Source organism: Dioscorea cayenensis, chromosome 20 (genome assembly GCF_009730915.1).
Source record: "Dioscorea cayenensis subsp. rotundata cultivar TDr96_F1 chromosome 20, TDr96_F1_v2_PseudoChromosome.rev07_lg8_w22 25.fasta, whole genome shotgun sequence".
NCBI lineage: Eukaryota > Viridiplantae > Streptophyta > Magnoliopsida > Dioscoreales > Dioscoreaceae > Dioscorea > Dioscorea cayenensis.
Genome location: NC_052490.1, coordinates 30,134,922 through 30,150,775, shown reverse-complemented (window position 1 = coordinate 30,150,775; position 15,854 = coordinate 30,134,922). Strand labels below are relative to the sequence as shown.

At 35.2% G+C, this 15,854-nt stretch overlaps 3 protein-coding genes across 3 annotated transcripts; 1 reads left to right on the top strand and 2 right to left on the bottom strand.

Annotated features, from left to right (window-relative positions):
• Positions 1-3,041: 3,041 nt before the first annotated feature.
• On the bottom strand, positions 3,042-6,135 carry LOC120251160 (vacuolar-processing enzyme-like). Its single transcript, XM_039259698.1, has 9 exons — positions 5,883-6,135; positions 5,176-5,340; positions 4,948-5,104; positions 4,653-4,738; positions 4,381-4,562; positions 4,138-4,186; positions 3,835-4,047; positions 3,526-3,732; positions 3,042-3,282 (listed from the first exon to the last, which is right to left on the bottom strand). The coding sequence occupies exons 1-9, from the start codon at positions 6,090-6,092 to the stop codon at positions 3,100-3,102; spliced, it is 1,452 nt and encodes a 483-aa protein (XP_039115632.1). The 5' UTR covers positions 6,093-6,135; the 3' UTR covers positions 3,042-3,099.
• A 790-nt stretch (positions 6,136-6,925) lies between these two features.
• LOC120251070 (BRISC and BRCA1-A complex member 1) lies at positions 6,926-10,251 on the top strand. The gene is made up of 3 exons (XM_039259613.1): positions 6,926-7,261; positions 7,668-7,829; positions 9,614-10,251. Exons 1-3 carry the CDS (start codon positions 6,977-6,979, stop codon positions 9,971-9,973), a joined length of 807 nt encoding a protein of 268 aa, XP_039115547.1. The 5' UTR covers positions 6,926-6,976; the 3' UTR covers positions 9,974-10,251.
• A 452-nt stretch (positions 10,252-10,703) lies between these two features.
• LOC120251959 (PITH domain-containing protein 1) lies at positions 10,704-15,611 on the bottom strand. Its single transcript, XM_039260612.1, is given in 11 exon segments — positions 10,704-10,979; positions 11,600-11,672; positions 12,183-12,244; positions 12,330-12,344; positions 12,346-12,439; positions 12,660-12,709; positions 12,782-12,839; positions 13,513-13,590; positions 14,145-14,194; positions 15,031-15,111; positions 15,466-15,611. Coding segments are annotated over 10 exon segments (612 nt in total). The 5' UTR covers positions 15,550-15,611; the 3' UTR covers positions 10,704-10,979; positions 11,600-11,632.
• Positions 15,612-15,854: the final 243 nt, after the last annotated feature.

Genomic DNA, 15,854 nt, shown 5'->3' with positions numbered 1-15,854 from the left:
CTCTCCGAGGATCGATCAAAACAATGCTCAAAAACAAAGATCTACTACAAGAGAAACGCAGGAGCAGGATGGAAAGAGAGATACACGGATGTCGAACCAAAACCCTAGCCAAGAGGAGATAGATCTGGTCCGAAAACGCGAGGATGGCTCAGTGGTGGATGGAATTAAAGATGACCGCAGCAGCGGAGGCTACGAGGGCGGCGGCGATAGGGGAGGCGAGGGATGCAGCGGGGGATGCTGGGGCGGGGGCCGGTGCATCGGCTGCTGATGCGACACCAACGAAGACTAGGGCAGCTATGGCCACCAAAAGAAGCATGGAGAGAGCCTTCGACCCGGTCGCCGCCATTGCTAGGGTTTGGATGGAGTTCGAGCGAGAGACGAAGCGAGAGAGAAAGTTCTCGAGATGAAGACGATGAGGAGAGAGAAAGGGTGATAGGGGTATTTATAGGCGGAGTATAAAACGGGCACAACGGGTAGCTGCCCGGATGACAGCCTGTCACCAATAGGAATGCGCCAGCTGGCAGTTTATGAAATCACGGGGGATTTCCATTGTTTTCTGTTTTTGCCATTAATGCCCTTTAATTGTTTCAAATTAATGATAGGCTCTTGCGAATGACACCCTGTAAATTATTATAATTATTTCGAGATTTTTCCTTTTTTCCTTTTTTTAAATTATTTTTAAAATTTTAATTTTAAATTTTTTATTTATAAATCCTAAAAATTACAATAAAACTAAAAAATATATGATACTGTTAATATATTTTAATAAAAATAAATAAACTTAATTTGTACTTTGTTATGGAATGTTCAGAAAATTATCATACATAACAACCAACTCATTTATTTATTTTTTAATATAAAAAAGGGAAATAGGATTTATGTATGAATGGAGAAGCAAAGTAGGTGTTTCCTTGTTGTTTCTTGGTTTGAAATTTTGATTACTTGAGGCCTAATTAATCCATAATAATACAACAATACTCATTAATGTTCAAGTGTTCACATTTCACCTAATTTTTAGAATTATCATGTGGTTTATGAATTGCCCACTTTACCTTTAATTAAATGATTTAAAACCTTAATTTTATTTACATGAATATTTTTTTTCTTATATATTAGTTCAAATAATTTGTATCTATGCAATGCAGTACTCCTGACTCTTGGGTATTGTTTTGATGCAAAATATCAAAGAATGAAAGGAACATTTGTGGAAAATGATTGGCTGCCATTAAACTCTTATTAAATTCTTGCACCCAATAATACATTGAAACATTAACTTCTTTCAATTATTTTATTTTGGAGGCTTGCATCATCTATCTATGTTTTTAATATTAAGGCATGGATTATGACTTTTTTTTTTGGGCGTTAAGTAGGATTAACTTTGGGAAAAGTGATGTGAAGCCAAAACTTATTTACTATAAATAGCATTTTTAAAATTTTAACATTTGGCTTCCAAAGCACAAAGAAATACTCCATCCATTCTTTTTTATCTGTCATAAACCCATATTCTTTTTTATTGGTCATTTTTTGAACATAAAAAAATATTTATTATTTTTTTTTTCAAAATTACCATAACACTCTATAAAATTGTTTTCTTAAAATTTAATATGAGAGAAAAATGTAAAGATATAAATTAGAGGTAATTTTGAAAAAATAACTAATTTTTTTCATTAAATTAATGTGAGATTAGATTATTCACAGATAAAAAGGAACGAAAGGAGTATTAAATATATTTTGATCATCCCACTGGACCACTGTGCATTAGATATTTTAATAGCTCACCTAATGGATCATTACTAATCTCTATGATCTTAATTTGATAAACAATTAATTAATTAACTACAAACCATGCTCAATAGGTTAGTCTTGTTAAATTGAATTTTATAATAATTGAAAATTAAATAAATGAAATAAAATTTAAAATATTATTTATTTATTTATTTGACAAGCCACATCTTTATCCATTGATATTATGTTTTCAGTGCAATGTATTTGTGTCTTATAAAAGAAAAGATTCAAATTTTAACTTATATAGAATAAAAGAATAAATAAGTTGAGTTATTAACTCGACAATTGTACACCCTGACATTTCATAAAAAAAAATTATTCAAAAAAATATAAAAAAAAGTTCTGACTGATTTCTATGTTTGTTTACACTGTTTTAAATAATTGTTTTTATGGCCTTATGTACATTAAAAATTTACTATGATCTTAGAAATTTTCATGCGTGACGTGATCAACTATATTTTGAGATAGGTGATCTGAATAATGAACTAAAATAAATTGTCATACATGTTTTCATGGAAGATGAAATTATATATATAAACATTATTGAGTGGAAAGGAATAACATGCACCTACATATAAGATGAGATGTTGTGGGTCTCATTTCATATGCACTACATGTGGCCAACTAAGATGTTACTTAAAAGATATTTTTTTTAGTATGGTTTGCCTTCCCTTTGTCATATACAAAGATGTCACAACAACTCCATCTTGCTGTCTGGGACACACACTGCTCATCCATTTCTGAAAACTCCATACCAACCCTCTCTTTTGTATTAATTTTATCTTTATTTCATATTAGTTTAAGGCCTTGTTAGAATATGATTTAATTCATCTCTTGCTAGTTTGGTTTCTCATGATGTTGATGTTTAGTTTGATATATATATATATATATCATCTCATCTTATCTAAGTTTTACAGACTCGTAAATAATTCAACTTTCTATCATATATCTATTTTATCAAATGTCACCTAATTAACATTTTTTTAATAAGTTGAGTTTAATTTAATCTGTTGTATTAGTATATGGAGAGAGTTGGAATTTGATGACAATTTGGCTTCTTGTTTTAGAAGTACAGCTAAAAACAGACTTCACAACCACTGCTTATCATAAACAAAGACTTTTAAGCTGCAAATATGCAAGACTAGTCTTGGAATACATTCATAATTATTGTAACTTCATTTTCATTGATTTTCATTGACAAGTGAGCATCTCAAAAGCAATGCATCTTTTTTGAGCACAAGTGAAGTTTTTACATATTTGGTACTGTTATTCTGCGTCGTATTTATGTGAAGAAAATAGTGTCTTGATTCGATGTCATGCGCTGAAGCCTCGGTGAATAGAACTCCAGGGGTTATCCAGGAAAGCAATGCAAGCTTGAGCTGCCACTTCAGTCATTGTTTCAGTTCTTATGCCTGCATTGCAGATGTTTGCAAAGGCGCGCATGTGTTTCATTCCGTATTGAGACAGTGATCCACAATGTGTTTCAAAAGTTCGCACCTGCAAGAAAGAAACCCAAAACTCAATGGACATGAACAATATTAGCTGGAAATTGAGGGTGTGTTTTTCCTGCATTTCATTCAGTTTTTTTGGTTTTCTAGCCTTTGGTTCACTATAAAATGTATAGTTTAATCAGAATTGAAACAACTGTATTTGTGAGTTGTATATTTCATTGATGGTATGAATGCTTATGCAAAAACTAGAAAATTGAAGAATCAGCAAAGATGATCGGCGAAGACATACCATTGACTTAAGGCAATCCCAATCATCTACCAAAGGTTGTCCACTTGGTTGCACAATTTTGAGCATTTTCAAACCTTTCTCAGACCCGAAGAGGAGCCGTCCGATGAGTTCTATGCTGTTATCTATATGCAAGCGATAAGACATTATATCAACCAACTGTTTCTGAACTTCAAGCTTCTCTGTGCTGCCTTCTGGTGACATTTGAAACTTTTCAATAAATAAAACAAGAGAAACATTGAAGAAATTAGACACCAAAACTGTGATTTAATTACCTTACTAAGGACATGCCTAAAGAAAAGAAGTACCAACCTTATGCCAGAGCTGATTAAGATCAGCATCCCTCTGGTTGACAGATTTTGAGATTAAGGGAAATGGATTATTATGAATTGAAGTTTCTGAATCATTAGCACGCTTTGATCCGAAATACAAGGAAAGAACGTCCTTGCTGAGATGAAGATCTCCATATCGCATAACATGTGAACCATCATCAGAACCATTCTTGGGCAATGTTCTTTTCTTGACCTGCAAACAAGATCGGATAAGAGTCTATCAAGATATCGACTGTTAGAGTGAAGAAATACTATCACACAAAAATGAATTCCAAGAACTTACCACTTTGTACTGCTGTTCAAGAGTTTCAGAATTCAGATTATGTTCATCACTGCCCATTTAATTCAGTATCAGTGCACCCAAATTTTCAGTAAGGTTGACAATACAAGTACAATTACGAGCAAAGTAAAGTTCGAAGACCATAATATAAAACGGTGCTCGATCTAATTTGCATGATTTAGTATTTATTTGTATAACAAATCATGAAATTAAAGTGAGAGGAGATAATTCTGAATAAACTTGCACCTATCTTCCATCCAGGAAACGCTGTATAAATCCCCAAGACAAGTATTGTATCCACCTACATCACAGTAAGTTGCAAAACTATCCTCCAGAGCATTAGATGCCGTGGTTGCGTATATGCCTATATTTTTTGGAAGAAGACCTTCAAAGATACTCCCTGATTCACAAGCTTCAAGATAGAACACCTGGACATTTAAATGTGCAGCAGATGTTATTTATGTCGTATTTTATTTCGCTATGAAGAGGCAGCATTACAGTTTAAAGGACAAACTCACCAGACTTTTGAAGGAACCAGATGCATGTTTTTCCTTTAGCACAGCCATCAGCTCATCGGCATAAACAGAACGACTAGTCGGCATCTCTGTCAGTATATCAGAACACCAAAAATATCAGTCAATATCATTTACTGACAGGCATAATAACACAAAAACTTCAATAAACTAACTTCAAGATAAAATACAAAATCATAAAATTCATTCTGTTTATCAATTGCAAGACAATCCTTGTTTATGAAACAACAAAGTTAGGAAGTCTAAAACAAGGAATGTTATGTAAGAACAACCAACCGACCGAGAGAACCCAGACCACCATGATCAGTGTAGTAAACAAAAATATGATCATCAGGGCCACTGTCTACAACTTTTCCACTCCCACCAGTTAAGGCAGATTTATTTCCAAGTAGAACAGCATAAAAGTTACCAGCATTGACATGATCTCCAGTATAGTCCTGGAAAAGAAATGTACACTTAGAACCGAGATGAAGAATAATGACAGGAATATAAGCTGGCATTCCCAAACCTTGGGGACTCCCGCATATACATCATCACCTTCGGGTTTATTGATTATGATTCCACGCCTGGGGTTCTCCTTATTGTGAGCAATATCATCATACATGAAGACGATGATATTTTCATCTTTGAGTCCACCCTTTTTCAAGATTTGGTATGCATGGCAGACATCAGCCTAAGAAAGTAGAGTAAGAACTGTAAGCCATTGATCACTGTCACATGGTTCTTCTAAAAGGTGCAATTTTGAAAAACTTCATGCATTAAAAGTAACTTATTTGAAAGGAATTATCATAATAGGAAACCAGAACAAGGAATTAAATTGCAAAAACAAAATTTAAACAAACATTTATGGAACATTCTTTTCAGAAGCAACATTTAGAGTGTTCTGAAAGATAAGGTATGGGTAAGTGGGATTTTATTCACATTTGCTTTATATAAGCATAAATAAATGGTTTAATTAAGCTGCTCAACAAGCACTATAAACCAAAAAGAAGTGATACACAAAGGGGATGATAGAAATGGTAAAACCAAAGAACATCAACAGATAAAAATCCCAGATAATTATCAAAAAATTGAGTTTTTTAACAACATCAAACACAAAGCTCCCAAATAAATACCTGAAAAAACACAATGTCATCAGTAAAACTAACAAAGAAAAACTCATCTTTGAGAACAATGACATGATGTCAAAAATTGAAATTTTTTTACACCATATACCTGATGGCGATAATTGAGATATCCCCTTGAACCGGCGACCAAGACAGCCCATTTCGTCCCAGCTTTGTCTTCGTCGCTGCAGTCCGTGGAATCATCCCGGAGGTTCCATGGAAGCTTGACACTCGATTGAGACCCATCAGAGTGAGAACCCAAGAGAATAAGGGATAAAAATAGCACAAAAAGCGCAATGTCGGCCGAGAAAGACCTCATGTTTCGAGCTCGGAGAAGAAGCGCGAAGTGCTCTAATGGCGGAGCTGTGAGAACCTTGTTATTTATAGTGTAAGAACATTTGCAAAAATAACCCCGACTTTTATTGTTTGTTGTTATTTTTTATTCTAAAAAAATGCAATTTTTCTGAACATAGCCTAGCAGTTTTTCAACTTTATTTATATTTAAAAAGATTTTTAATGGAGAAAAGACAATAAACACCATAACACAACGACATACAACAAGACTCAACACCGACTCATATGTCCTCATCTTACATAAAATATAAGGTTTGATCTCGAATTCTCTCCGAAACGAATATCTTTTGGAAGGAACCCGATACTAATTGACCAAAGATCGTTAGTAGTTCAAAACCTCTAAAGCATAATGTAATCCTTATCACCGATTTATCCAATAAAAAAAAAACATCTTTGAAAAGCGTTTTGCCCGAAACACCCTTGACAAACATCATCCTCCTCAGGGAAATAAAAAAACGAAAATAGAAACATATAGTAAATCCAACTACTACTTTGTCTGGGTTTCTCCGTAAATAGTGTGCCACGTCAGATTGAAGGGTAACCGAGTCTAACGTGGGGGTCTCCATCAAACCCTGTGGTTTCTAAAACTGATCTAATGGGATATGGTTAGGCATGTGACGTGTCACGACTTACACCGTCGGATTGATCGGAAGGATACCAGATGGAATTACGTGGACTGGCGGAACAAGTTAATAATCATAGACCAGCTCATGTTTGATGGACTTGGGCCCAGAACCAGAAGGCCCATTTGTAGTAATTCTTAACGGGTTTCCATATCAAAGGATCCGACCCGTTAACGGACCGCTTGTATCATCTTCATCGCCCCCCAAAACCTCGAGGTGCGCATCAATGGAGGCCGGAGCGACGATGATGGATAGTGGCTCATCGAGGCCGGCGGTGGCGGCGCCGAGATACTCTCTGCCGCCGTGCCGGTTCATGAACGAGGACGTGCTGTTCTGCGTTGATGTCGATGTGGAGTCGAAGATGGAGATGAAGCTCTCTGGCCCTAAAGGTCGGCCCTTCACCCGCCTCGATGCAGTCCGTCAGGCCATTCTCCTCTTCGTCCATTCCAAGCTCTCCATCAACTCCGATCACCGCTTTGCTTTCTCCGTCCTCGGCCAGTCCGTCTCCTGGGTACTCGTTTCGCCACTTCGTACTCTTTTTTTAAGGGTTTGAGCATATTTTTGAATTTTTTTGATGCATTTTGATTGGCATATTCGATTGGATTTCGTGAATTGTTTTGCGTCTTTGGATTAGAATGCTTTAAGGATTTGATCAATGAATTCGATGTGGAATAATTTTTGAGATGATGTAAGAACCAAAACCCTTGTTCGGTTTTTAGGGTTATAGAATTGAAATTATTCACTAATTATGTTGGAATGCATACCTTCTTTGTATTTGTGCTTGTGTTGTAGTGATGGTTCATAGCAGCTTGCCAAATGCTAGGGTTTGCTTTGAAGTTTTTTTTTTCACTAAAAGTACTTGTTTTATCATGTTGCATTCTGATTTCTATTTCTACATGACTTCATGACATTTAAAGCTTCGGAAGGAGTTCAGCAATGATGTTGATTCTGCTAGGGCAGCATTGCATTCGCTGACAGCAGCAGATTCACCATATGGTATTGCAGATCTAACTCAACTTTTCCGGATAGCAGCTCATGAAGGAAAGAAATCCCGTGCACAGGGTCGACATTTAAGAGTGGTAAGTCAGTTATTATTGTGATGTTATCTTTCCATCTTCTTTGTCGAGTATGTGTTTGGCTTTCTTGTCATATAGAATTTGTTAGACTCCATGATAATATGATTGAAGGGATAAGGATAGATTGATGTGTTTTTGGCTTCTACATCCTTGTCTTTTTAGCACTTTCAAACTTATTGTGAATTTGTGATCACTATCATCTCTCTTTAAGTTGTTACCTTGGGGAACAATCCTTTCTTCTGAACTAGTTGTGTAGGAGTCAGTGGTTTTGTATTTGTACTTTGAAGGCAGTTGTTACTGATGATGCTGTTTTGTATAAGGAGCAATGTATGTAGAACATAAGGATCTGTTGTCACCTCTGGTAAAACTAACATGACCTCTTTGTTTTTATTTCATATGCCATGAATAAACTCGTTAGACTTCAATCACTGCTGTAAACCCTATTAATCCCAAGGGACTCTATTTTCAAAACACATCTATCGTCAATCAGGAACTCCAACTTTTGATTAGAATGCGTTGTTAAGGAATTTTTCTACTTCTGTGTTTGCTGTAAGTTACAAAACCAAGTTGGTTCTTGCACATAATGAATCCTAATTCTATTCATAAATTACAGCATCACTACTTCCTGGGAGATGGTGGAGGTATAAATTAGGCTGGATGACCCTAGTTTACCAGAAGATTGAATTTTGAGCAGCGTAGGCTTTGTGTGTGTGTGTGTGTGTTGTTGGTGGTGCTGGTGGTCTGTCTTACTGAGCCTGTTGAGAGTTTGAATAGACATAGACATCAATAACATAGAGAGTTTCGATATGAAGACATGTGTTTGTCATATAATAGTAGTGCCCGCTTTTTTCCAAATTTACTTGAATTTATCTCATTCCTAATCAAGTAGGGGAGGATTAGCTTCTTAAAAAAGTGTTTTTTTTTTCAATGTGCTTCGGGAAAAAAGTGCTTCTCCAGAATAAATTAAGCACTTTTTTGTATTTTGTGTTTGAATTAGTTTTTTTTCTATAGAAGCAGAAGTTGTAAATATGAGCTAAAAAAAGTTTTTTTTTTTAAAAGCTGGTCATTTTCAAAAGCTGGTTATGACTAGTTTTTGAGAAAAAAAACTGTTTTTCAGTTTTTTTTACAGCTTCTGCTTTTGCAGAAAAGCCAATACAAATAACTTTTTTTGAACCTAGAAATGCTTAACTTATAAAAAACACTTCTGGGTTTTCCAAAAGCTAATCCAAACAAGCCCTAAAGCTGAAAACAACTTTTTTTCAGAAGCAATCATGACCAGCTTCTGAAAAAAGCTGTTTTTTAGCTTACTTTTACAGCTTCTGCTTTACAGAAAAGCTAATTCAAACACAAAATACAAAAAAGTACTTAACATATTCCTGATAAGCACTTTTTTCCCAGAAGCACTTCTACTAAACTTGAAAAAAACACTTTTTTGACAAGGCCATTATCCATTTTTGCTCAAAATGATTTTTTTCCCTGTATTGTTTTCTGATCTAAGTTCAAACAAGATTTCTTTCTACTGTTTTGGTTAGGATGTACTGGTCTTTGTTGTTGGTATTGAAGCCTAATCCACAAGATCTGGTTTTTTATTTTTTGTCAGAAACTTCCACTTTATGATATATTTCATTCTAAAAAGCATGCAATCATTTCCTCTACAATAATAAACTTTTTTTTTTGTGTGTGATCATTGTTGTCAAGCTCAATAATCATCTGTAAACTTGATTTACAGTTGCCATCTGGTCTTCGATTTTATGGTCCACACAACATAACATAAATTTCTATTTCAGATACTGATTTACTGCAGATCATCACTTCGGCCTCAGCATCAATGGCCAGTTAGCCAGAAGCTTTTCACTTTTGATGTCATCTACCTCCATGATAAGCCTGGCCCTGAGAACTGCCCACAGAGAGTATATGATGCCCTGGTGGATGCCCTAGAGCATGTTAGTGAATATGAAGGCTACATACTCGAAAGCGGCCATGGTCTGTCCCGGGTCCTTTTCCGGCACATCTCCGTGCTCCTTTCACACCCACAGCAACGGTGCGTGCAAGATGACCTCGACATTCCAAAGTCTCTCACAAGGAAGTCACCATTACCAACCGAGGCCTCACAGAGTGAAGAGAGTGTGCCAGTTTCAAGTCAGTGAGACGGAGAATGGTCCTTGGGTATATTGCACTGTCTATGGAAATATAGTAAGATAATTTTGTTGTTCCTTTGGGTTAATTGTTTTTTGTGAAGATGGATGGATGGTTTTAGTGTTGATTCTGAAAGTTGTGCGCTTCTTGCATCTACGTGGAAGAGAGATCCTTGCCTCATGTGATCTTGATCTTGTTATATTTAAGTTAATAGTCCATCTTGTCTTTTCAAAATTATCCTTGCAAAAATTGTTTAAGAGATTTTATCTAAATTGAATGGTTGCATGTACATCTCTGAAAATGCTTCTTTTTTAAATATTACTCGTTGAAAATTTGGATTTTTGTCATGCATGCTTTGAAGCCTGTATCATCTGTTGCTTACTGAATCATTTTTTTTTTTCTAAAACTCAAGTTTAGATGGATGATTGTCCTATTTTATCTATTTTTCATAACCCTAATATTTCAATTTTTATTAAAAATAAATAAGCATTTCAGCAGACTTTAAAATTTCATATTCAATCAGCGTCCATTAAAACCAGTGGCTCTGCTTTGGTAGAGTTGTTCATATGCGATGGATCATGTTGCCCTTTTATTTTGTTGTTCATTAATGTCACCAATATAAATTTATTTATTCAACTAATAAGCACACGGTTTGACATTGGTCTCAAGTCCTGTAAATGATAGAAATTCCATTTGTTTGTTCATATATTGTCAGCCTCATAGATCATATGCTAAACAATGTAACAATGCCTTGTTTCGCTTCCATACAAGAGAGTAAAAAAATAGCTTATTAATGTTGCAAGTGGAGACTTGGACATACTTGAAGCTCAGCAAGGTTTTCTTTTACTTTTTTTTAACAGCATCAAACAGAGAACACATCGTGATTATCAACAAAAGGCACAGATAATTTCTGCTTATTCTAACACACCATTTTACACTTTATGCTTAAAAGTCTAATAAAAGTCAAGGCTCACACATAAGATAAAACCAAATGGAACATCTCGGTTAGTAGAAGTCCTGCAAATAAAAGCCTGGGTTAAAATATCAGCAGAAACTAAAATACTAGGGGGTTAAATATATATATATATATATATATATATATTATATGGTTTTTTAGTTCGGGGTACATTAAACAATGACAGTATAGATGATAAATAGCAGCACCTTGTATTATACTAGTAGTAATGTTTTGAGAAATGGGGAGAATACAGAAGATGGTCCGCCTATCTTGAATAGAAAATACACCTATATCATCATCTGGTAAGGTTGGTACTAATATTTTAACACATGCTAATCATTTGCAATTAAAGACTCTTAAGTAATAGCAACATCTGCTGAACTTAATGCATCAATTGACTCAAGTTCAGAGTTCCAAGTAAAATTAAGAAACATAAACAGTGAAAATCGTTGAATAGATTTAGAGGAATCTGAAATAAAAGAAACAAAGGCAAAAAAATTCATCAAGCATTTGCATAAATGCTCAGGACAGAATTGGCCAACATGCATAGGTAACCAAATATGGAAATTAAAGTCGCGAAAAAGAGAAGAAATTAGTCAGGAAGAAGAAAAAGGATTTTAGGAGAAAGGAGCTTTGAGATTTGCTTGTTATCATTTAGATCACAAATGGTGTGGCATACCTGGTATATGAGCAAGAGCACAAAAGTTAATATTTATTCCACATGCGAAAGGCCACCTTTCTCAGTTGGAGTTCTGCACATTGATAGAAGGAAAAATAATATAATTTTTTCCCAGCATACAAAATTGTCAATAAAGATTTCCAGAGATGATGGATATTCTACAAGCCATTCCAAAGGCTAAACATAACCAAGAAATAAATTCAGGAAAAAAAAATCTGATGAATGCCAAGAGTTAAAGAAAAGACTAAATTATGGAAAAAAGACCAGTAAAGAAGATGGAGATTCACCAATGTGTTCTGATTATCAACTCAAGTATTGTGTTTTAAACTTCCAACTGTCAATGTACTCAATTGTTAGTTTTTACAGTTTTAACATTTCAATAACACATGCAAAACTCCATATGCTCAACAAAATCCAGAAGGAGAAAGTTTTTATTCTCTAAAAAGGGCAATGCATCCATATTGATGGGTAATCTTTGCCTAAGGCTCTAAATGTATCATAGGATATAATACAGTGGCTGTCTTACAAGGGAAATTGAATAAGAATAAATCTTCAAATGAAAATGCCAAATGCTAAATCTTACTTGTGATCAGAAGGGTTGGGCGTGATTTCATAAACAATTGTTGCTACAACATCCCTCTTCAACTGTAGTTATCAAAATCAGGAAAGAGGTTAACACACCAATTCAAACAAGAATGAAGTACCCATATGGTATTTGTGGGAAAAATACCTGAGTAGCTTCACCCTCGCAAACCAATGTAGTATATCTGAGCCGTATCTCCACCAAAGTTTTCAGGGAAATGCAAAGTGAGATTAGCCACACTTTGAAACCTAGAGTATCTGCACAGAGACATTAATACTAGATTAGACAAGATACATAACACAACGGGATGCTCACCATACTACATCTAAATGCAACCAGAGCTATATAAATTTAGATAGGAAGCAATGCTATGTTCAATAATATACCGGTGCTAACTGACATGTATGACAGCTCAAAAAAGTCCAATAAAACAAACCTTGAAACAAAGTTGTTTATATGATTCAAGTAAAAATTTACCTTGTCTGGTATTCCAGAACTCCTTGAAGATTCTCAACTAGATCCCATTCCTTTCAGAAACCAAGAATGTTCCAGATAAGTCATGGCTGTGATGCATGTCCACAGAAAGAGGATAGTTTTACCTGAATAGGCTGCATATTTTGAGCATCAGAAAAGTCGATGCCCTCTCGATTTATGAACCTGCAGGCCATTATAGCAGTAAATATAGCTAAGGACTTTTTATGTAACAAGTAAATGTGTAATATGATAAGAAAGTAAAGACTTCAGATAACAAACCATAGACCATTAAACATATAAGTTTTGTTTCAAGAAAGGTCAAGAAGAAACTTATTTTGGCAACAAAGGTAAGGGGGCTAGCATGTTTGAGTTTGGAATTTTTGATGATTGGTCCATACCACATGAGCTGCAGGCATGGAAACATTACAATGGGTACAGAAAGCAAAGATTTTTACCAACATAGAAAGCTCCCTTTTGACAACAGGGAAATCAGGCAGCCTCTAGACAACTGGTGAGTTGTGTCACTAATAGCTAGCTGTTAATCTTCTACACCAGCACAAATCAGATCAACATACAGTACTTCCACAAAAAAACGATTTAACATTAACTCACCCAAGGTGGTAAATGACAAAAGAACAGATCAGAATTACATAGATGCCACTACAATGAGATTGGCAATAGTTCCTATTTTATGGGCCTAATCAGTTTTAGAAGATCTGACAAGGAATATGACGAAAAGATACTTAGACTGATCAAACACCAAAGTTTTAATCATGGATCTAAATTAAATAAAGCTTTCCCCAAAAAGAATAAATATTAGAATAACACACAAAGGAGAAAGAAGGATCGGGCATACGCTCTCATTTTTGAAGGACTTGTTCCCCCAGCACCACCAACAACAGAAATGCTCCTTATCTTGACATCTGACGTAAACCTATAATCTCAACAGGAAATTTCATCAAATGCATAATAATTTTTTCAAGCTCTATGTGACACTGTGAGTGTATCAGCAAACCTTTCCTGAAAATGTTTTTAGTAATGCAAATGGCTAGTGAGAAAAAGTCCATATCAAAACATAGAGAACATGGGCTAATTCAAATACAAAATATAAATAAAATATAATTATGAGACAACATCTGCAAATGATTTGTTTGTTATGTGTGTGTGTTTGTGGTGTATGGGAGGGAGCCCCCACTCCCCGCCCTCACCACCCAAAAATAAAATATTACATATAATCTGATATTATATATATATATATATGTATTTTACTTTTAAACCCCAAATATATTATATATTATGCATATAATATATGGGGTTTAAAAGACAAAAACCAAAGCCGGGGAATCCTCATTCAGGGTGGGGACTTCCCACCCTGTACCTATCCCTAGCAAATGACTACATGAGCAATCCTACGGTGGTGCCCAACTCATAACCAAGCACACAATGCATCCATGCACAAAGAGTGGAACAAGCAAATTAATGACTTACGGAATGAAGACAATTAATTCAGGATCACCATCATTGCTTTCCAAAAAACCCTGCCAAATAAGAATTATATACCCTTTTGAGACATTTTAAAAAAATTCTCTTCCAAAGCAAAGCAACTATTTCAAATATGACTCACTACCGTATACTAAAGAAAATTAAATTAACTAAAGATTAGGTTGAATGTAAAGGTTTGGGACAGAACAAAGATAGAAAAGCTTCATCCTCTCTCTTTTGGGAACTTGTTATAAAAAATCAATAGTTACAAGCAAAAACCAAGATTCCGAGGACAACCATGCATCATCAAAGTAGTCCTTTACCAAAAAAATTCCCTATGTAGCATAACCAAATAGAATCTCTAAGCACCTATACCTCTATACATAGTCTGACACAATCAAGAATCAATAGAAAAAGCGTTTCATGGTCCTGCTTAATTTTCATTGGACAATGTTAATTATAAAAACACTTCTCTTTTTTTAATACATTAACTTGTAGAGTGGGACGAGGTACTAGGAGCCTTATAAAAGGGTAGACATCTCCCGGTGAGTGTTTTTGCATACACCAGGACTTGAATTCGAAACCACTTGCTTAAATGACTTAAACCCCAACCACTTGGACCAACCCCCATTGGCATATAAATATTCCTTAATATAGGTATAATCAACTGTGTTTTCGATAAGAACAAGTAACTGTGGGGCTCTCAAAACAAAACATATAATTTTATGTTCACCAACCATTACCTGAAATATCAAGGAAAATTTTTCCCCAGGTTGTCGGAAAAAGGGCCCCAATTTTGAGGGCCAAAACCCCCACAACACCAATGTCAAAAATGAATATTTATTTATTCAACATTCATTTGAAAATAATATGTTGGATGTGTGACAAATACCTCTGTATTATCCAACCGATGCTCCCAAGCCTTAAAAACAGATTTCACACTTCCAGCAACTGCTTCATTCAATGCCCTAGCCTAACAACATAAGAAAAACAATGAGATTGACTTGTTACACACCAACTAAAGAAAACTTAACAACACAAACAAAAACAAATGAGATACCAATGGCCAAGTAACCATCCATTCTTATCCCAAGCCCCAAAATAGAAAAGACAAGATAGCTGTTTGATCTAAGCCTAATGCAAGTATTAAAATTAGGAAGTCCAACCACATTTGTAATGTTCATTCAGAAGAGTACATGAAAAACCCTAAACCCTAATCACTCTAAAATCCCTAAAAATGCGATGAAATCGACATTCAGAAGCTAAAATCCAATCAAAGAAACAGGGAAAAAGAAGAAATCAAATCAAATTAACATGCATATACTACCTTCGAGAAATCAATGTGCTTGTATAGAGAAAATTCCGCAGAACAGTTGTGATCCTCGCAGCTGTGATCATGCGCGCACGCCATTATCGATCTCTCTTCAAGCTTTCCAGCGCCCTTTCAATGGTTCTTTCCTTCGCTTCGCCGCTTCATTATATATAGAGGCTACGTTCTGTTGAACCGCGGGAACACTATAAGAAAGAGGCTAGTATGTTCTCCTAGACATTTCTGGGTTAATGCCCACAAATATTTACACTTTATAATACTATGGCCACAAAAAAAAATTTATAACACAAAAGCCACTTAACTTTGCTTCTCCGGTTACACCTGTGACCACAATGACTTATTTTAAGACTATTTTTGGCACCACATCAGCGCCATGTCAACGCTAC

Excerpts from the sequence above, each read along its gene's own strand:
- LOC120251160 (XM_039259698.1), bottom strand. The coding sequence starts at position 6,092 with ATGAGGTCTTTCTCGGCCGACATTGCGCTTTTTGTGCTATTTTTATCC. Across the intron at positions 5,105-5,175 it reads TATATGCGGGAGTCCCCAAG|GACTATACTGGAGATCATGT; the intron begins GTTTGGGAATGC and ends TTTCTTTTCCAG. Across the intron at positions 4,739-4,947 it reads TGGTGGTCTGGGTTCTCTCG|AGATGCCGACTAGTCGTTCT; the intron begins GTCGGTTGGTTG and ends ATATACTGACAG.
- LOC120251070 (XM_039259613.1), top strand. The coding sequence starts at position 6,977 with ATGGAGGCCGGAGCGACGATGATGGATAGTGGCTCATCGAGGCCGGCG. Across the intron at positions 7,262-7,667 it reads TCGGCCAGTCCGTCTCCTGG|CTTCGGAAGGAGTTCAGCAA; the intron begins GTACTCGTTTCG and ends TGACATTTAAAG. Across the intron at positions 7,830-9,613 it reads AGGGTCGACATTTAAGAGTG|ATACTGATTTACTGCAGATC; the intron begins GTAAGTCAGTTA and ends TTTCTATTTCAG.